The 21,612-nt window shown below is 43.6% G+C and overlaps 1 protein-coding gene across 4 annotated transcripts in view; it reads left to right on the forward strand.

Annotated features, from left to right (window-relative positions):
* Positions 1 to 21,612, forward strand: part of PIWIL4 (piwi like RNA-mediated gene silencing 4) — a 33,067-nt gene that overhangs the window by 5,725 nt on the left and 5,730 nt on the right. Inside the window, exons 1-17 of one of the 4 annotated variants that reach the window (XM_053385617.1) lie at positions 973 to 1,012; positions 2,256 to 2,360; positions 3,700 to 3,778; positions 5,251 to 5,376; positions 7,019 to 7,233; positions 8,934 to 9,055; positions 10,796 to 10,876; positions 11,244 to 11,441; positions 12,076 to 12,187; positions 12,455 to 12,578; positions 13,468 to 13,585; positions 14,788 to 14,899; positions 15,164 to 15,348; positions 18,269 to 18,341; positions 19,389 to 19,589; positions 20,257 to 20,360; positions 20,782 to 20,852. In XM_053385617.1, the coding sequence (XP_053241592.1) occupies positions 2,274 to 2,360; positions 3,700 to 3,778; positions 5,251 to 5,376; positions 7,019 to 7,233; positions 8,934 to 9,055; positions 10,796 to 10,876; positions 11,244 to 11,441; positions 12,076 to 12,187; positions 12,455 to 12,578; positions 13,468 to 13,585; positions 14,788 to 14,899; positions 15,164 to 15,348; positions 18,269 to 18,341; positions 19,389 to 19,589; positions 20,257 to 20,360; positions 20,782 to 20,852 (2,008 nt within the window). In that variant the 5' untranslated portion in view covers positions 973 to 1,012; positions 2,256 to 2,273. Of the gene's footprint in view, positions 1 to 972; positions 1,013 to 1,062; positions 1,142 to 2,255; positions 2,361 to 3,699; positions 3,779 to 5,250; positions 5,377 to 7,018; positions 7,234 to 8,933; positions 9,056 to 10,795; positions 10,877 to 11,243; positions 11,442 to 12,075; positions 12,188 to 12,454; positions 12,579 to 13,467; positions 13,586 to 14,787; positions 14,900 to 15,163; positions 15,349 to 18,268; positions 18,342 to 19,388; positions 19,590 to 20,256; positions 20,361 to 20,781; positions 20,853 to 21,612 lie in introns of those variants that run through there. The other 3 variants (XM_053385620.1, XM_053385616.1, XM_053385618.1) reach the window with 3 other exon arrangements.

Consider the following 21,612-nt stretch of genomic DNA (forward strand, 5'->3'; position numbering starts at 1 on the left):
TGGAATAAGGGAATTTCCCTTTAAAAAAGGGAAACGTTGACAGCTATGTTACAGATGCTTCAGGTTGCGTGTTTTCAGGTTGCACACTGCGCCAAAGCCGGAAGTACCGGACTGGGTTACTTCCAGGTTTCAGCGCTTGCGCATGCACAGAGGTGCTAAATTGCGCTTTGCGCATAAGCGCCTAATCATGACCTGGGTGTGCGCAGATGCGGCGCTGCACATTGCGAACGTGCCTCCCGCACGGATCACGTTCACAACCAGAGCGTCCACTGTACAAACAGTCAAAGCAATGTAATTAAAACTAAAATATTATCATAAAGATTTCAAAAGAAAACATCACAAAGGAGGTTAACTACGGAATACATAAAGTTAACAACAAAATCTTAAAACATTTCAAAAGAAAACATTGCTAAGTGAAGTCAAATATAAAATGCACATTTAAAACAGCATAATTAACAAGAGAATAAAAGATTATCATAAGCGTGACACAGTTTATGAACTGGATGAACAGACACAGATGAACTGGAGCACAGCAAAAACTTATTTGCAAACTGTCCGGGATTTGCGCGCGTTACTCCCAACGACGGCCTCGGGCAGAGCAGGAAAAACACAACGCGATTCTTGCGCGCGCTTGTGCTCATTGCAAATTACCTTTTTATCACCCGAGGAAACCATCGGATTGCAAAATAAAATAAAACATATCCAACTTTCCTCCTGCCCCGTCACCCCTGCATATCCTACCCACAATTTCCAGCAACGGAAAATTAATTTATTCGGAATATACGGTGCACGCTCGCTTCCTCCCCCTCCCCGCACCGCCCCCTGCCGGCAGAAACGGCAAACTGCAACGGCGGGCAAGGAAGAGGAGCAGCACGCCGAGCGAGGGCGTCAACTGCGGCGGCGCGTGCGCGAGGACGCCGGCAGCAGCGCCTCTCCGGCCCCGGTTGGTGGGCGCCACGCGCGCGCGCTCGGCGTTGGCGGGTCGTTGGCGGCCGCGAGGCTTCGCGCCGAGGCACGTGCGCGGGGGGGGGAGGGGAGCGGGGGTTGCGGGGCGAAGCACCTCCGCTTTCAGTGCTAGGCGGGAAGGGAGGAAAGAGGAGGCTTTGAGCTTCCTCTGCCAAGTGTGACCCTCCCCCCCGGGGTCAGTACTGGTTTAAGCAAATGAGAAGAATAAGAATATACCCTCACGTATTTTATATTAGGGTGGTTGTTTTTTTTTGAAACAAAGCCGTTCATTTAAGGAGAGTTGGGTGCGGCTGGTAAAGGGGCGATTTGAACCCGCGTCTCCTAAACCGTTGCGTCGGCTTTCCCCCCCAACCCTAATTCAGACTCCCGCCGGCACCTATGAGAGTTGGGGAATATGGGTGAAACCTCTTAAAATGACTTAAGTGTGCGGGTAGTTTCATACAGGGGAAGTCAATTAGAATCATAGAACTGTAGAGTTGGAAGGAATCCCGGGGGCCATCTAGTCCAATTCCCGGCAATGCAGAAATCTCAACTAGATCATGCATAAACAGAAAAAAAAAATTCCTTCCAGTAGCACCTTAAAGACCAACTAAGTTAGTTCTTGGTATGAGCTTTCGTGTGCATGCACACTTCTTCAGATACACTGTGTATCTGAAGAAGTGTGCATGCACACGAAAGCTCATACCAAGAACTAACTTAGTTGGTCTTTAAGGTGCTACTGGAAGGAAAAAAAATTTCTGTTTTGACTATGGCAGACCAACACAGCTACCTTTCTGTAACTAGATCATACATGGCAGGTAGCCATCCAACCTCTGCATAAAGACCTTCAGTAAAGGAAAGTACACCACTTTCTGAGGGAGTCCGTTCCACTGCCAAATAGCTCTTACTGTCAGAAGGTTCTTCCTGATGTTTAGTTCGAATCTCCTGTCTTATAACTTGAATCCATTGGTTTGGGTCCTAGCCTCCAGAGCAGGAGAAAACAAGCTTGCTCCATCCTCAATGTGACAGCCCTTGAGATATTTTAAGATGGCTATTCTATCTCCTCTCAGTCTACTTTTTACCATGCTAAGCATACCAGATTCCCTCAACCATTCCTCATAAGGCTTGGTTTCCAGACCCTTTATCATCTTGGTCACCCTCCTCCAAGACACGTTCCAGCTGTTGAAGGATTCACATATTCCTCTTTCTTGTGCATTCTACAGTAGTACCTATATTGCTCAAACTTGACCTGGTTGGAGAGCATTCATTTCAAATGTCTGGATTTCTCTGTATCATTTTCTTTATTTCAGCAGCTTAAATCTGCAGTGATGACTGGGCGGGCTCGAGTAAAAGCCAGAGGGCAAATCCTTTCTGAAGAAGAACCTACGTTTGGACAACCTGGCTCCCTGCAACCGGTATGTAGGTGAATTCTGTGACTAATTTGTTGTTTTTATGGGGGGGGGGGGAGAGTATTCACTCAAGTCTCAGAAATGTCCTTACTTAAGCAGGGTGTGGAGGCTCACCACATGCAGCAGATTTTGGGGTACTAGTCAATGCAAGCAAAGTTGCCAGTTATTTCACATGTGAAGGTCGGCAACATCATCCCCACCGTTTGGGAATCCCTTGCAGACAACCACAGTGCCTGGAGACAGAGTCAGATTGTGCATCCATAGCAGTGTCCAGAGGAGGAATGATGGCTGGGAGGAGTACAGAGAGAAGAAAGGCCATGGTGCATCTGCAGCAGCACAACTTAATGCCTTCATCTGCCCCAGCTGCAACAAAACTTGCCTCTCCTCTGACAGTCTCTGCAGCCACAGTATGTGCTGCAACCACTGCCCCAAAGGCACACACCTCCATTGTCTCCTGAGACAGATGGATGCCAACAACCATATAACTTTCTGTTTTAGGCACCAAAATGTCTTGGACCATCTCCACAAATTCTAATCTTTTGAGGGAAAGTGGTGGGCTATTGCTCCCAAACCTTAAATCAGTCAGTCATTGTTTGTCATCTTGTAACCAATGGTTATTACTAAATAGGGAAACCAATATTAGGCAAACAAGCAAACAATATAAAAATTAAAACACAGAACTCGCTATAAAGTTTACAAGGTGAAACAAACAAATGAATCAGATGATGGGCCTGAGCTATACACCATTAGGTACACCCCAGAATACCTAACCACATTTTGTGCAGTGTATTTATTTCTAATCTTCCAATTGTTGCTTCTGTCATCAAGTTCTGTCAACTCAAGAGGAAGCCTTAAGGCTTCGGTAATCTGTTCAATTCTCTCAGCCTCCTATCTGCAATATGCAGAAAGTGACCCAGACCTGCCTTAACAGGTCTGTTGTAGGTCTGTTCCAGCCCACTTCTCAGGATATAGAGCCTCATAACATGAATTTTATTACACTATATATTTAAAGGGGTCTGTTCTTTTCTTGTTGGTTGCATTAAACCCGGGGTAGAGAATCTGCCTCTCTAGATGCTGGGCTACAGCTCCCATCATGCCTGACCATGGACCATGCTGGCTGGGGCTGATGGGAGTTGGGGTACAGCAATATCTGGCGGGCCACAAGTAGTCCCCATTGAAGCATTCAATTGTTTTGATGAACAAACATCTCTACACTTCTATTCTACCACATGTCAATAGGGAATGGTTTGTTTTTCTTTAAAATAAATTACTTTTGTGCATAGTATTTTAAAATGATATTTACTACCTTTGTGCCACTGTCTCTTCTGCCATTTCTACTTCACAGAGTTGCTCTGGGAGTGGGGATTCTTTTGCTTTGCAGAAAGAAAATTATAATACAAGTTCTGGGAACAGCCCCCCTAAATGTAAGTGTTTGGCTTAAATCACTATTTAATAAGTCACTATTGTTAACTCATCTTTCTCTCCAGAGCATGATAAGGTGTTCAAAGTGCTGGTAATTATTTGAGGTTTTTTAAATTAAATTTGTATACCACACTCCATCTGTACATCACAGGGTAGTTCACAACATAAAACTTTTGCTTTTAAAACTTTACATGGCATATCTGAGACAGCACCCTCTTCCACACAGGCCACTTCACCCTTCAGGTCATCTGAAGAGGCTTTGCTCTAAGATCAATCCTTTTCCAAAGGAAAATATTGTTGCACACACTACAATTTTGAAGTAGAGATTTTAGGGGTGTAGGTACATATTCATGGTTTGGTTTTCTTGGAATGAAGTTTGCTGGAGATGGTGGTGCCTTCATGATAAGCTGCCCAGATGGGCGGGGTATGAATTAATAATAATAATAATAATAATAATAATAATAATAATAATAATAATAATTTAGTTTTATTCACATATAGATGTAGAGGCTGACCATAAGAGGGAAGGGGGCTCTGCATTGACACTCTAACATACCTTACTCCCCCATTAGCTTTTTAGGGGGATTCCCAGAGCTGTAACTTTAGTTTCAGAACAGAGAGCAAGTCAAGCCTTGCTCTGCCTTCCCAGCTCCCACCTTACAATCCCTAGCCTATTATTTTCTTTTACCCAGGATGGCATCACCTCCAACCAGGTAGGGGTGGATAGACCTCACTTCTTCTGGAAAGATCGCTAACTAGTAGTTTTATGGTAACACACCTGGGTTTGGCCAACTCTTTAGTCGTGCAAAGACATACTTAACAGACTTGGCCAGAGCCATTAATTTGACAGAGGTTCATGAAGCCATTTTTCCCTATTACAAAATACACCTCACAGTTATAAAACCACAGGGGACCCAAATATGACATTAAACTCCCACCCCCAATCCAATAACAATATAGGTAAAGGTAAAGGGACCCCTGACCATTAGGTCCAGTCACGGACGACTCGGGTTGCGGTGCTCATCTCGCTTTATTGGCTGAGGGAGCCAGCATACAGCTTCCAGGTCATGTGGCCAGCATGACTAAGCCGCTTCTGGCGAACCAGAGCAGCGCACGGAAACGCCATTTACCTTCCCACTGGAGCGGTACCTATTTATCTACTTGGACTTTGTGCTTTCAAACTGCTAGGTTGGCAGGAGCAGGGACCGAGCAAAGGGAGCTCACCCCTTCGCAGGGATTCGAACCGCCGACCTTCTGATTGGCAAGCCCTAGGCTCTGTGGTTTAACCCACAGCGCCACCCGCATCCCTAATAACAATATGTTAGGGTGCATAACAGAACCCCTGTATTGTGATATGCTGTTGCTGGAAAAGCTCACCATGCTTCTTCATTTTTTACATTTTGTTGATAGTTAAATGATGTTCATGGTGAGTTTTTCTCATTCTCTTTGATTTTATGTTTGCTTTGTCTTCTAGATGGCTTTTCTGTCGGAAGTTCTGGGTATAAAGTGATGGACAGAGGGGGAAGGATCCGTTGCAACTTTCAAGACATGGGAGTAAATACCAGGGAGACAATAAAACATGTGAAAGATTCTAAAACAGGTAGAGTAATCTTTGTCTGGAAAGGGATTTTCATCTAGAAGTAGCCATCCTACTACAGCAACATGGCCTTTGCCCTGAGCTTTATTAGCATTGTAGCAGCCAAGCTGCAGCAATATTCCAGTTGCCGTGTTATGGGAGAGAGTAGGGTTGCCTGTGCATAGCCTTGCCATTGGGAAGTGTTTGTGTGTTTTAAGAAAATGTTGGAGTTGTGTGCTCAGTTATAGAAAGAGAGAAGGCACAAAGCCACCAAATAACCAATCTCTTGCTTTCTCTTTCTTTCTCTTTTTCTCTCTTGTGAAGTCTCATGCTCTAGCCACAGGCTCTTCTTGTCTGCTTTACACTGAAAAATATGAATTGCTCCTTCCAAGCAAACTTGGTTGTGCCCACACTGAAGCCACTTCATTTGTAGGGCATGACAAAGGCTGCTTGACTCTGCACACATCTTCCCCCAGTGATGCTGCTGTAGCCGCCGCCACTGCCACCAGAAAAGTGTTGGGCGCTGGCAAGCCACTGGTGTGTGTGTGTGTGGGGGGGACTTTAACCACATCAGTTACGTGGACCACTGGTTGCCTACCCATGCGCTAGACCAATTTATAAAACAACCTGAACAGAGAATTTGTACCTTTGGCAAAATGATTGCTAAAATTCAGCTGAGTAAACTGAGATTAGGAATGTACAAAAAAAAAAAATTGTAGTAAAAGCAGCAGTCTTGTGGCAGCATAAATACAAAAGATGGCCCCTCTCAAATTGGGGTGTAAACAGGGAGACAGAAGGAAATCTACTTGATAAGTCCATTTTCAGAGGATTTCTCTGATCCCTATTCAGGTGTATCTACTTTTTATATTGTGTTATTCTATCAAGATTTGGGTTGTTAATTAATTTGGCACTTTCATGCCTGGGGAGACAGAAGAAAGTGGAAAGGGCATCACAACACTTAAGAGAACCAGAGCCAATCTCATACAGTCTTCACAACTGAGTGCATGCCAAATACATAGTATAGGCATTGTATATACTGTTTGTCCCGGTTTGCATATAGCACTAAGCCACACCATGGCTATACGTGAACATGCAGACACAGTAAAAATGATGTCCATGTCACTCCCCTTATCAGCTCTGCTTCTGCACTACCCACAGCCATCCATGGTGTGTCATTTGTCTCGCTCCAGACAAGCCATAAGCTGTAGCCAAGATTTGTTGTTTGTTCAGGGGAGAGAAACCAAGGTTTGCTTGTGACGCAAAGAGAAACCATGGCTTCTCTGAGTAGGGTGACAGCAGCAGGACTGGAGGGTGGGGCGGAACAAAGTTGCTATAATTTTTACTGTGTGTACCTGCATGCTTATGTCTTGACTTGGTCATGTATTAGTGTTATGTGCGAACCAGGCCTATAGTCTTAAGTTAAATTTATCTATAAAGGCAGTCACATATTTAGCTCCTGTTGTGTGGCTCTGTATGCTAAACACTGCACATTGTTATGGCAGCTGCAAGTATATCTCCATTAGTACAGTAGGAGTGATTTGTAGTTTAGGTCTTTCCTTGCCTGGAGAAAAGTTTTACCCAATCAAGGCTAGCAGCACATTGAAAAGAATCAAGAATACCTATTTGTTCATGCAAAGTGAATTTTAATAAAGTTTGTCTATTTCAGGCTCAAGTGGAATTCCTGTGAAACTTGTTACCAACCTGTTTAGTTTAGGCTTGCCAAGGGAATGGCAGCTTTACCAGTATCATGTAGAATTTATGCCAGAGCTGGTGTCGAGACGTTTGCGGACTGCACTGTTGTATAGCCATCCTGAATTTCAAGGGAAAACCAAAGTATTTGATGGTGCATCTCTGTTTCTAACAGAGAAACTGGAGAATAAGGTAAGATCGTGTGCATCATTAAAATATGCAGGAGCCAACATTCTGGTATGTTTTGTTTGGGAAAGAGTTGCTTAAGAGGCGATATGTTAGCCTTCAAATATCATAAGAATTGTCTTGATGATGATGGAACAAATTCGTTTTGTGTTGCTCCAGAGGATAGGCCCTAAAACAGTAGATTCAAATCACAAGAACTTCCTAATGGTATGAGCTTCTCTGACAATGGAACAGAGACTGCCTTAGAAGGTGGTGGACTCCCATTGCTTACAGATTTTTAGGCAGTGGTTGGATGCCCAGCTATTAGGGAGGCTGTACTGCACTAACAAGGGTGTCATGGACTAGCTGAATGCCGAGACTTGGTGAGAGGCTCCAGCTGGCGAACCCCCAAGTAAACCCCCAGGGGAAGAAGACTCAGAGCCAGGGGATTGGTGGTGAAACAATGATAAGCAGTCAGAAGGACAAGACTGGGAGGAGGAGGTGTCAGAAACTAAAGAGCAGGAAGAGTCTGTGGCAGAGAGCAATCCAGAACCAGAGGCAGAGTGGAGGCTGGCTGCTGAAGAAGCCAGGGAGTCTCCCCACCCACTGCTGTGACCAGCTCCCCTCTCCCCTGGTTGCTCAGAAAAATGAAGAGTAAATGCAGGAATCTCAACTAGATAATACATGACAGGTGGTCTCCCCTTCTCACTTGCATTCCCTCACTCCTGCCTGCTGTCTTCTCTTCTTCATCCTTTTTCCTTCTCTCTGATACTGTTCCGATCCAGTGTCAGCATTTTTGCCCTCTTCTTCCATGGTAGTTCTAATCATGGCTGGGCCGAGAGGAAAGGTCTGACTTGCTAGATGGCCTGTTGGAAAATGACCTTCTCCATGCTGTGGCCTGAGGTGGGCTTTCCTCCTCCCAGATGCCTCCTCTTCATTTTGTTTGTTCATTTAGTGTGTTGGTGCTTGTGTGTGAAAAAAGCAGAAGTTGTGTGAAAGATAGATGCTCTGGAATTCCCCCATAAAAATGTATAAAGGAACTTCAAACTTGCTTATAACTTCCAATCTGGTTTATGCCAGACCCTGGAAACTTTTTATTAGCCACACCCCCACCCCCACCCATGAATGGCTTGCAAAAACAATAAAACTCTGGGAAAGTCTTTTGTTAGTAAAATTAACTGCCTGTCCCAAGATTCATGAAATTCAATAATTTTATTTCCCTGATTGGTGCAATTGCCCGATGATAAAACATAAGAACTGCCCTGTTACATCAGGCCAAAGGCCCATCTAGTTCAGCATCATGTTTTCACATTGGCCAACCAGATGCCTCCAACAGGTCATGAGCAGTCTCTCTACTTGCATCTCTGATATTGGAGGTAGCATAGCCTTCATGCCTAGAAGCCATTGATAGCCATATCCTCTCCGGATAAGGCACCTACATTTATACCAGGCCTTGACAATCTGTAGACTTCCTGTTGTTCGCTGGTTGTAGAAGCTGCTTGGTGTGTGATATTTGCTTTCCTTTCAGTTATGAAGAGAACTAAGAGGCTTTCATATGCACATTTCAAAGAAAAGCAAGCTAGGCATGAGACTTCAGCCATTAGTTTCCTAACTCATCCCAGGGTCTACAATATTCTCAGTACAATCCTTTTGCAGTATATAGAAATGAGCAAATGTAGTCTGAAGAGAAACCACATAACTCTAATGTTCCACTGACCCCTGGTTAGGTTACAGAACTGTCTTGTGTAACCCGGAGAGATGAAACTGTGAAGATGACTATTACACTAACCCACCAGCTGCTTCCCAGCAATCCTGTGTGCATTCAGTTTTTAAACATCGTCTTTAAGAAGTAAGCCTTTTGATAATTTATTGTCAAAGATCAGTTGGTCATAAAAAGATGCTCATAATATTTATATACAGTGGTACCTCAGGTTAAGTACTTAGTTCGTTCCGGAGGTCCGTACTTAACCTGAAACTGTTCTTAACCTGAAGCACCATTTTAGCCTATGGGGTCTCCTGCTGCTGCCGCGCCGCTGGAGCACGATTTCTGTTCTCATCCTGAAGCAAAGTTCTTAACCTGAAGCACCATTTCTGGGTTAGCGGAGTCTGTAACCTGAAGCGTATGTAACCTTAAGCGTATGTAACCCGAGGTACCACTGTACTGCTAAAACAATAAACAGCAAGCTATTAAAATAAAACCTTAAACATCACTGGCAGTTTATCATGTTTCTCTTTCCAGACTTCTTTGGGTGCAGTTTTATTATTGAAAAAGTAAATGAAGCCACTTTCACTGTTAACATTTTAAACTGCAACTAAATATTTAACTTTCTAGCAAGAGGTGCATATATTCAGTGCATCCAATGGCCTAGTTCACAAGTCACAGAAAGCCACAGCTTATGGTTAACCATGAACGCAGGGCTCACTCCTGCTTTTCTTCTCCTTTAGCATGGGTGGAAACAGCAAACCATGATCCCCAGCTTAGTATTATACCTGGAGCAGAGATCATGGTTTGGTTGTTTCTCAATCAAACAAACCACAATTAGTAAACCAAAAACAAACCATTATTTTATCTTGTGGCTTGTTTTGGAGCTAAACAAACAACAATTCTCTGTTCAGAAATAATGCTAGGCATCATGGATTGCACCTCACAAGGGGAAGAGAAGTGAGAGCCATTTGTGTGTCCATAGTAAGCTGTTAACTATGGTTTACCACATGGATCAGGAAACCTTTTCAGCTTGAGGGCCACATTTCCCTCTGGGCAACCTTTTGGGGGCCAAATGCCAGTGGTGAATGGAGCCGGAGGCAAACAAAAGTAGGGAGATCATGAATGTGAACAGTAGATAATGGCCAAGGCCATCTACTGCCTTATCTCTACAGATACAGATATCTTAAGATATACAGTGGTACCTTGGTTCTCAAACAAAATCCGTTCCGGAAGCCCAATTGGCTTCCAAAACATTTGAAAACTGAGGTGTGGCTTCCCATTGGTTGCAAGAGCTTCTTGCACTCAACAGAAGCCATGTCTCATGTTCGGGTTCCAAAAAACATTTGAAAACAGAAGCATTTACTTCCAGGTTTTTAGCGTTCAAGAACCGAAACGCATGACAACAGGAACCGAGGTTCCCCTGTATTTCTAAACATACCCACTAGTTATTGTGGACGTCAGATGTAACTTCCAACGTGGGATATTCTGAATGCTGATAAAAATTCTCATTTCCATTGCCAGTTGTTTTGAAACCAGCAGACCCCTTTCAGATTAGCCCATCCAAAATCCCCAAGACACCAGTCGTGTTCAGACATTTCCCACAAATTTCTGCTAGCTGTGCTCTTCGTGGTGCTGATGCCTCAAATTCACCATTCAAGATTTATTAGATGAAAATTGCTCTTTTTATATAAGCATGTTAAAAAGTACTATATAACTCTATTTGATTGTTCTAACCATAGTTTATACACCCGAATAGTTTCTGCCAAGGTAGATTTTAGTTCACATGTTGAGTTAGATTTGAGAAGTTTGCCCTGTGTAAAATTAACAAATTAGGAAAATTATGCTTCTATTGCATGCCATATTTAAACATATGTTACTATTTAGGGTTTTGAAAAAGTTGTCTATGCACCAGATTGGACGAAACTTCTACAGTCCTTCAGATCCAGTGGAAATTCCCCAGCACAAGTGAGTTGGTTGCCCCCATCTTGTAATTACATAATTGAATCTCTTATTGGTAGATTCATTGTATGGCAATATGTTTTATGTGCAGCCCAATCCTATTCATATTTACTCCAGATAAGTAAGTCTCATTGGATTCAGTTGGCTTTGCTCCTGCATAAGAATTGCAGCCGTAATCTTTTTGCAGCAAATGTAAGCTTTAGCTGTTAAACTATGTCCAAATTTGGACCTCTGCTTTTATATACCACCATGCTTAAAATGTAATTCTAGTTTCATTCCTGCATATACATTCCCTGCCTTTGAACCAGAGGGTGTGCACAGTCTGGATTTATTAGATCAACCCAGATATGTCTTTGCCATCCTTTTCTTTCAGATTGACGCTTTGGCCAGGATTTGCTGTGACTATTGGACAGTTTGAGGAGAAAGTGATGCTATGTGCAGATGTGAGCCACAAAGTCCTTCGCAATGAGAATGTATTGGAATTTATGATGAACCTTTATGGAAGTGTGGACAACTCACGTTTTGCAGAAACATGTGAAAAGGAACTGGTGGGGCTTATTGTCCTTACAAGGTAATGTTTGTTATTTGGAAGTCGCTTCTTCTTTTGGAAATTTTAAGTGGGTGCCTACATTTGAATTGGCAAAATTAGCAAAGATTCAGTTGATATACACTCAGAACTTTTAAGAGCTCCCTGTATGAATCCTATTTCCTGTAAGTTAACAGATTGTTGGGTTCTAGTCAGATAGGGTGGATTTCCCGAACCTGTAGCCCTCTGGATGTTGTTGGGTGATATTTGGATTATGTTGTCACCATTGGCTACATTGGCTAGGGCTGGTAGAAAGTTTTGTTCAAAACATCATGAGGGCACCTGGATGGGGAAGGAACAGACAAATCCTCATGCATAATCATTGCTTCCCTTCTGTGAAAAGAAAAATTGCAACTTGTCCCCAGGCCCACTGAAGGGCAACTGCAATATTGCATGAATTCACAGATCCCATATTACACCATGTATATGAGTAGGTCAAGCTTTTCTTTTAGTGCAAGTCATCTCTGGTGTGCCTGCCATTGGTGCTGAATCTTAGTGAAGCAGTGAATTCTGCTGGATCATTTTGGGTCTATGACAGAGCAGAATAATATTCTGAAATGCACTTTATGATATTTATAATATTTTGAAATGCATTATAATGTGCACTTAATCATTTCAGATACAACAACAAGACCTATAGAATCGATGATGTTGAGTGGACTGTGAAGCCAACAGATGTATTTCAGAAAAGTGACGGCACTCAGATCTCTTATGTAGATTACTACAAACAGGTAAATAAGAAGCAGGGTGATGCAGCAGGGCTAAACTCTTTTCATTGATACAAAATGGCTGTTAAGTGAAGGGTGGAATTTCACTGGTGAAATACAGGAAAGAGTTGAGGCAAAATGGATATGGAATAATGTCATTAGGAATGCAAAATACTCGAATTCAGTAGGACATCCCATTTTGCCTTGTGCTGTGTATGTGTTGCCAATAAGTACCATGGGCACAGAATAAGAACAATTTGCCTACCTCTTATTTTAAATTTCCCTGAACAGCAGTATGATGCAGTCCTGACTGACCTAAATCAACCCATGCTTGTAAGCCAGCTGAAGAGTAAGGGCAAGAGCACTGTTGGACCTCGTGTGGCCCACCTTATCCCTGAACTCTGCTACTTGACAGGTAAACAGCAGGTGATCTGGCCATTAGAGCAACTTTGTGAACTTAGAGAAAACAGTCTGAACTTGTCTTCATTCAGTCCTCCAGTATTCAGGGCTTACAGATCTGGCTTATAGTCACATTGACTTTGGAGAAATTGGATGTTTTCAATTGTGGCAAGCAGAATCTGGAATACCTATTGCATGAGGATGGACTGTTATGACAGAGTACATTCTTTGCATGCAAAAAGTTCCAAGTTTAATTCCTGGCACCTGCAGCTAAAGCAGAGAAGGCCCATCAGTTGTTGTTGATCTACAGCTTCCATCATCCCTGACCAGTGGCCATGCTGACTGGGACTGGTGAGAATTGGAGTCTTCTGGAAGGCCACAGCTTCCTTACTCCTGGCATAAATGTTAAAAAGCATGAAGAAGATCAAGTATGGTGGAGTGTTGTGAGAGTAGGCTGGGATGTTGAGAAGTAGCATTGTCTGCAGTATTAACAAAACACATAATTTATCTGTGTAGCCTTCTCCACTTCTTTGGCAGTCCTTTATTTGACACACACAAGTGTAGGCACCAACCGTCAACATTTGACAGTGCATATTCTAAGTACAGAGTGGGGTGGCTTTTTTGTTGTTGCTTACTTTAGTTTTGCATTTGACACGCATTAAAACATGCACTTCCTCTTTCCCACTGCACTCTGAAGTGATGACATGTGTTGACTCTGAATGCATAGAACTGCTCTTAGATGTTCTATCTACACATCATTGCAAGGCTTGCTGGATGAAGTGAGATATGAGATACTTTTGCACTTCTCTACCTGCCTTTCAGTCATGCCACCTACCTTGCTTTTGGGTACCAACTTTTCCCCCCATGGGTCCAAGATCGATTTCCTGATACAAATTGTTTGTTAGGCTTGAGCAACCGTGCGACTTCTGACTTCCGTTTGATGAAAGATTTAGCCCAAGAAACTCACTTGGCCCCAGACCGCAGGCACCAACGACTGTCTAGACTAGCCGACAACATTCAAAGGTAATTCTACTAGATCTGATGGACTGTATAAGTTTCGTCCAATTTGGTGCATAGATAACTTTTTCAAAACCTTAAACAGGTTTCGACAAGATCTGTTTCATGACTCTTGCTGCGTCTGCCATGCTTAGACTTGGACACTGCTTCAAGTATAGCTGCCCAAAGTGTGATACAGGCAGTGTAATATTTGTGTGTGTGATCTCTGTGTGATGTGATCTACAGGAATATTGACGGACTGTTTACGGACTGGATCTGGTTTGTGTTGAAGCTGGAAGCTGTTCCATATTTTTCACTCTTAAGGACAAAAAATAATGCTTTCAAGTTATAGAAAATGGACATATTCTACACTTTAATATTTATCTCTTTTTGGATTTTGTATGCAACTTGTGTGTGTTTTTATGTATTTATTAGTTATGCTAGGCCTGAGCACATATGTTCCATAGTACTTCAGCCCTTACTGTTAAATGGCACCTTTGACCACTTATAAGGCATAAGGCAGAATATACATATATACCACACAGTTTGCATAGGCATGCATATATAGAGAGGATTGCAGCCTTAGGTGTTTGTGGTGTTTATTCTGTGCCTACAACCCCTAGATGGAGTTAAAGTACCATAGCTGGTTATTACAATGACTAAGAGTATTTCCCCCTTTAAACATCCTGAAACATTCATGGATGGTTTCTACAAATAAGTCATTGACACTGTACACTCTTCTGTGTGGAAAAGACTTACTACAAAAAACCAAAAACCTGCATTTTTAGAATTATTCTGTATCAACTAATTTATGCTTTTTCTTTCATTCATTGCTTTCACCTTCAACTGATATTGTTAGCTGTGTTATGACAATACTGGCTTGGTTAAGCTCCAATAAGTTCATTCAGCTGTATGTTTTGATGAAGAGAATGTGGTGCTGGTGGGAGACAATGAACTTGGTCTTGGGGTGTTACTGCTGTGAATCCCTTCATCATAGGCTCAGGTTGTATATATGTAAATAAACTGTATACCCTAAAGTCACCACAGTATCTGTTGTACTTTGTTCCAAAGAAACACGAACCCTAGGTCAGTGCCTGGAACCCCTGAAATCTTGTACCGCTTGGAAATTGGGGTGGCACGCAACAATATAAATTTCTGCTTTGCCTTTATTTACACTGTAAAAACTATATACAAGCATACATAACATTGGGGGTCACATTTTATTGCAGAAACAAAGATGCGCGTTTAGAATTGGAGAGCTGGGGGCTGAAGCTTGGGTGTCAGGCTTCCTTGACTGGCCGTGTGGTCACCTCAGAAAAAATCCTCATGCAGAATGAAGTCGTAAGTATTATAGAGACTCCATTCCGTCTTATGTCCTGCACTTGAATGTTAGAGAGACTCAAACATGATTCCAAACATTGCCTTTGGCTATTAGAATAGTTCCTGTGCACAGCGGCATTTGTCTATGGGTGTGAGTCCTTGGAGGGAGATTCTGAACTTCTGTACAATTTAAGGTCATTTGAAGTTCCTGTTAGTTGACAGTTTATACATAAGCTTTCTCCCTCAAATTACTGGGGTCATTTGCATCTCTTTTTCTTCTTGCAGTGCATGCCAATGAATGCCAATGACTGGTTCAGAGATATGCGTAATATGAAGATGATAGGAGTGGCACATCTGCAGAGCTGGATACTGTTGTGCAGCAGCAGAAACTCGGAGCTTGCACATAGTCTCATGAACTGTTTGAGACGAGTGGGAGGTCCCATGGGATTCCACATTGAATATCCAAAAGTGTGAGAGAGATTCAGATAACAAACCTTGTTTTCTTCTTTACCTCACTCCTTTTCATACATTGTGGGTTTGGGGTTTTTAAATGGGTGCGTGTATAAGAAATTTTTAAGTGTGCATATCTAAAAATGCAAAGTGTGTAAATGTGACAGTGATGCATTTGCAAACTCATGGGGGAACGAGTGTTGACTTTTTGTTCACTATCTAAGGCAGAGGTTTTCAACCTTTTTGAGTCCACGGCTCCCTTGACCAACTACATTCTTTCTGCAGCACCCCTGTGGAACTCAAGAGCCAGTTATGTCACCCCTTGCCTACAGAGCTGGCAGCCCCTCACCCTTTTTCGAACACCCTCCCTTGTGGAGTGTTCTCCTCTCCCCTCTCTTCGCCACTCTGAGGTCCATTCCTTGGTCTCTGGGCTGCCCCCCCCCCAAAGAGAGGTGTCTCCTCATACTGCCCCACAAGGGCCTGGGAAGAGGATGCCCCCAACAGAGACTGGCCAAAGTTGAATGTGAGGCTAGCCCCTTACCTTGGGAGGCAGCAATGACAGCAGGCCTGCATGGAGGAAAGGCTAGCCATCAGCACTGGGCCCTCAGCTCCCAGGTAGGCCTTGCACACAGCAAGCACAAGAAAAGCCAGCGCAGTGACTGCCTGCTAGGCCTCCCACTTGCCTGTCCATTCCCAACAGCAAGGGCTGGTGGACTGGCTAGCTGGACTCCCTCGCCTGCTTGCTTGCTTACTCCAAGGCCGCCTCAACTCCTGGCAACCAGCACCCCTGGCCAGCCCCAGAGGCAACATTTGCCTGGGAAGCTTGTAGCCAGGGTTGCTGCAACAAACAGCTTTTGGGAGGCAGAAACATGAGAGGGCATCATAGGAGGGAAGGAAGGAAAGAGGGACAGAGGCCATTGTTGCCTGCAGCTCCCCTGACCATCATTCAAGGCACCCCATGGTGCCATGGCACACTGGCTGAAAAATCACTGATCTAAGGAACTCTTGGAGGCAGGCCCCTAGGTTTGCTGCTGCATAAGGTATGTACAGCAAACAGCAGTGTGCTTCCCTTTTGTCCTGTGTATATCAAGCACGCTAAGGATGGATAGCGGGCGACCTTTGAGTATGTGGTGGCAGTTTGAAATTGCCATGTATGGTGGTTCTTTACTATTTTTGTTTTATTTCATAAAATGTAGACACTGTTTAATTGGTTTCTTTTTTTTTACAAACACCTCAAAGCAGTGTACAAAAAGATAAAACAACAAAAACAAGTAGCAGTTCAGTCACGTGCTACTGCCAGCACATGCAGGATTGAGCTTATCGCACCGGGTAGCGCAGAACCACATTATTTGTGGTATATGGAAAGCTTCATTCTCTGCAAGGCTGGCTGGATGCCAGCTAGTAGTCAGCATGAGTATAGAACTTGGTGGGAGACATTGAAAACCGCTGGCTTTTGTATAACCTTCCTCCTTGCTAATTTTTTATGTTGAAGTTCTTCAATATTTGTGTGCTAATTTAATCAACCTTGATTGCCCATATCTCATATATCTCTAACTCTGACCATGGTTTGTTGGTCCATGTTAAATAGTGGGATTTCAGGCAAATGAGAACCTTCAGGTCATAAAAACTAAATCCCCACTTCACTACTTTTCTGCCTGTGCATATTACATCAATTAAGGCCATGAGTAGTAGCTGATTCACGCAATTTATAACTGGTGAAGTCAACCCAAGTTGATTTTCCAGTAGAAATTCACACACAGATGGGTTTTGCAAATATTAACTTTTTGAAGCATTCCACATTTACATACCCACTTTATGTTGACTTTGCTATAGAGAAAAATCCAAGGATTGTATAGTTTTCATTTGATGTGATGGTTTATCTTTAATCAGCATATCCTACATTCCTTTGTTGGTAGGGGCTCATATGTTCTTTAGTCCAGATAAAACCTGCTGTCCGTGAACAGATTTTGCATGGTTTGCTCTGAAACTTTAAAGACGGGCATTCACACAGGGCTTGTATTGATCTTTGCAACTCCATAACTTAATATGCTTTGTCTCTCCCCGTCTCTCCTTTTTATTGAGTGGCTCCAGTCCTAGAATATGTCAGAATCCTGGCAGGGTAATCTAGCCAGCACGAGCTGGCAACAGTACCAAAGCTCCACCAGCTGCGAGGGGTCGGTCTGTAATTATGCTCTGGCAATATCTCTATAGTTAGGCTTTCTCCTGCTCTTGGCAGACTTCATTGGGGGCCTGAGGGTTGGCACAGAAATCCCTTGCATTGGCTTCATGTCTGATTTTCTTACTGAAGTGGGAAAGTAATGACTGGCCATGAATGAAGTGGTTTTAGACTGAAATATGCATGCTTATAACAGTGTAATTGAAAGCATAGTGTCTCTGAAGTAAGTTCCACTGAATTCAGCGAGGCTTCCTCTTGTAATTGTATTGGGGGCAATAGTCTTAAGGAGGATTCCTCCCTTACCATATTTTGTTTGCAAACATCACAGAGTAGTGGAGAAAAGTATTTGTTGAATCAACCCTATACTGGACGTCAGAAAAGGGGTAGGGATGGAACGGGGTGTTTTCAGGCTTTTTCATTGGGTATTCCAATTATACACGGTTTCATGTAAGTATGCATAAATGGGGAGTTGCCTGTATTACTATCCTGGGGGGGTGTATGTGTATGTATCACAACTTCATATTTTACTTGGGCCTATATATAAAACGTAATTCTGTTTTCGTGGATCATCCTTCCTCTTCCCACCACTGTAATTTTGTGCATTATTAATCTCTCCTGAACTGCTGATGAATTCTGTCCTGGGTTTGATATCTTTTTCCCAAGAAGCCGGTGGAATGCTGTGTTCTGAGAGATGTCCTTTAGACTGCCAATTACAGTGTTAGCATTTCTAATGTTCCCCATTGCTTTCTGATCTTTGTCTGCAGCATACCAGTACAGGAGAACCCCTCAGCGTTTATTCGAGCTCTGCAACAGTATGTGAATCCTGAGTTACAGCTGGTGTGTATGCATATTTGAGTTGCTTTTCAAATGTGTTTGAAGAGAGGCGTGTATGTTGCCTGCTGATGTTCAAGGTGGCTGGAAGGAAGCTATTGGAAATTGGTCCTTCTAGAGAAGGCAGCGCAATAGGCTGCTTTGTATGATGATGATTTTTGTATGGTACAATTTCTTTTCCTGTTCACCTTGACTGCATATATGTGATACATTACTTCTCCCAGATAATCTTGAAATCCGTAATTTATCCCTCACAGAGCTACAATTCCCAGCACCCTTAACAAACTACAGCTCTCAGGATCCGGGTGGGTGGAGGAAGTCTTGTGTTTTAAGTTTATGGTGTGTATGCAGACTTTGTCAGCATTTGTCCTGGTATCCTAGTATTGAGAGAGCGTCCTCCTCACCCTCTGCCCTAGTTCTCAACCACAACTTTGCCAATTATACCAAAGTTATCAAGGACTATAGTTTGTAATCCACTGCGTTTGTAATCCAAAAACTTGCAGTGGAGGGTTTCAGAATTCTTGCCACTCCATACTGCATCAAATTTAAAGGGTTACTATTAGTGCAACTTTACTATTATTATTTAGCTCTTAGCTATGCCTTCAGGTTGGGTAAACGGGGGGGGGGGGTTAGTTTGTAATTTTTCTATTTTCAAAATGTAACTCAAAAGTATTTTTTTTTTCAAGTATAAAATTCAATTAAACAATTAGAAGTTTTGGGTGGCTCTTGCAGCTAACCACTCTGCTTTGGGCAGCTTTTCCTGATTTGGAAACTTGTTTTCAATTAATCTTACATTTGTACTACATGTTACATGTAAGAAAATCCTGACAACCTACTTCTGGTGGCTTAAAGGCATCCTTGGGGTGGTGCAATTGGCAGCTGGAAAGCAGGGAGTCACGCCTTTCTTTCACCAACCTTTTCTGCTTCGATTGCCACTTTCTCTCCTCCTTCAGGAGAGTTCCAGCTGTGTAATGCTGAATCAAGGATTGAGCAAGCCTGGCTTGTGAGCAAACCTCAGGGACTGAATCTGCTTGTCTGTTGTGCCACTTTTAGGTGCTGTGTGTGTTGCCTTCCAACAAGAAGGACTGTTACGATGCTGTGAAGAAGTTCTTAAGTCTTGAGCGGCCCATCCCTAGCCAGTGTGTGCTTGCTCGCACCCTGAGCAAGCAAGGGATGATGATGAGCGTAGCCACAAAAATTGCAATGCAGATCACCTGTAAGCTTGGAGGGTCACCATGGGCAGTTGAGATACCAGTAAGTAGTTTTGTTGACATCCACCCCCACACTGCCACTTCCAGACAAAGCAGGCCTTTATCATGCTGGTGTACTACCTCCTCCAGAATCAAAGGTTGTATGCCACTGAGTACCAGGTGTGTGGGGATCACAAGTGAGGAAAGTGCTATTGCACTCAAGTCCTGCTTGCAGTCCTTCCATCCTGGCATCTGGTTGGCCACTGTGAGAACAGGTAAGGTAAAGATAAAGGGACCCCTGACCATTAGGTCCAGTCGTGGCTGACTCTGGGGTTGCGGCGTTCATCTCACTTTATTGGCCGAGGGAGCCAGCGTACAGCTTCCGGGTCATGTGGCCAGCATGACTAAGACGCTTCTGGCGAACCAGAGCAACGCACGGAAACGCCGTTTACCTTCCCGCCGGAGCGGTACCTATTTATCTACTTGCACTATGACGTGCTTTCGAACTGCTAGGTTGGCAGGAGCAAGGACCGAGCAACGGGAGCTCACCCCGTCGCGGGGATTCGAACTGCCAACCTTCTGATCAAGTCCTAGGCTCTGTGGTTTAACCCAAAGCGCCACCCGTGTCGCATATAAGAACAGGATGCAGGAGTAAATGGGCCTTTGGTCTGATCCGGCATGGTGGTTCTAATGTATGCCGCCTCTGATTCTATCTGCTGTTTACTCAACAGCTGAAGTCCGTCATGGTGGTCGGCATTGATGTCAACAAAGATGCTTTGACCAAAGGAAGCTCAGTTATTGGATTTGTGACCAGCTCTAATTTACAACTGACTAGGTAAGATTCTTGATTCACTAGCTCAACACTTCTCAGGAGATTGTCACTGCAGTGGAAGCTCAGCAACTATGTAATGTGAAGGTGCAGATCCCATGTACTTGTCAGCTGTTCTGTTGATGCACTGTGTGGGCATGAATGCTGATCTTTTGGATATTTCAGTATTTCCCATGGGAAATGGGAACAAAGCATGGGCATTTGTATCACAAGTATCTGGAGCTACATCTCTCAAATCAATTTCCTGTAAGACAAGTAAACATGCTAGGGTTCAGCAGCTGCTGCCCCCCCCAACCTATTTGTGGTTTCTCTTGGTGATGTAGGAGTGTACAGAACCTCCGTGAAGGCAATAGAGGACTCCGAATAGAGTTTAATAAGCCTGTACTGCTATAACCTCAAAACAAATTTTATTTCCTTTTATGTCCAGGTGGTATTCTCGTTGCATGCTGCAAAATTCAGGATCAAACATTGCAGATTGTTTAAAGGTCTGCATGAAAGGTAGGGGTGCTGCTGTATAAATTAGTGAAATATACTTAATGGTTGAACATTTATTTCTTGAGGTGGGGGAGTAGATGATCCTTCATGTATCTGGGTCCCAAACTAAAAGTAAACAGCAGCAACACCTTGAACTGGATTCAGAAACTGACTGGAAGGCACTGTACTTGTACATCAAGCCCATACAATTTGTGTGGTCTGCCAAATTATCCACAGTCCTTGGGCTGTACATGAAGGCCTGTAACAGTAGGCTGAACCCTGCTGCCAACACCAACCCTGCAAGGTTGCCTAATAGCTCCAGGGAGTCCTGTCCTATTCTTCTGTCTCTCTGCTGCCACGACCCTCTTAGGAGTCACCTATGGCAAGGGGCACAGGATTCCCACTGCCTAACAGTGGCCTTCTCAGGAGTAGGGAAATAGCCAGCTGAATTCTAAGTCTCCTGCTTGGCAACTTCAGCCTGGCTCCCCTCCTGCTTCAGCAGTTTATTCAAAATGAGGGAATGAAAGAGCAAGTATGCAGATCAAAATAAAACATCATACAGTGGTACCCCTCGATGCGAACGGGATCCGTTCCAGAGCCCCGTTCGCATCCTGAACAGAACATAAGATGCGTGCGCAGGTCGCGTTTCGCCGCTTCTGCGCATGCGCGTGACATCATTTTGACCGTCTGCGCATGCACGAGCGACGAAACCCAGAAGTAACAGGCTCCGTTACTTCCGGGTCGCCGCGGAGCGCAACCCGAAAGTGTTCAACCTGAAGCGTAT

The sequence above is a fragment of the Podarcis raffonei genome, chromosome 4, assembly GCF_027172205.1.
Source record: "Podarcis raffonei isolate rPodRaf1 chromosome 4, rPodRaf1.pri, whole genome shotgun sequence".
NCBI lineage: Eukaryota > Metazoa > Chordata > Lepidosauria > Squamata > Lacertidae > Podarcis > Podarcis raffonei.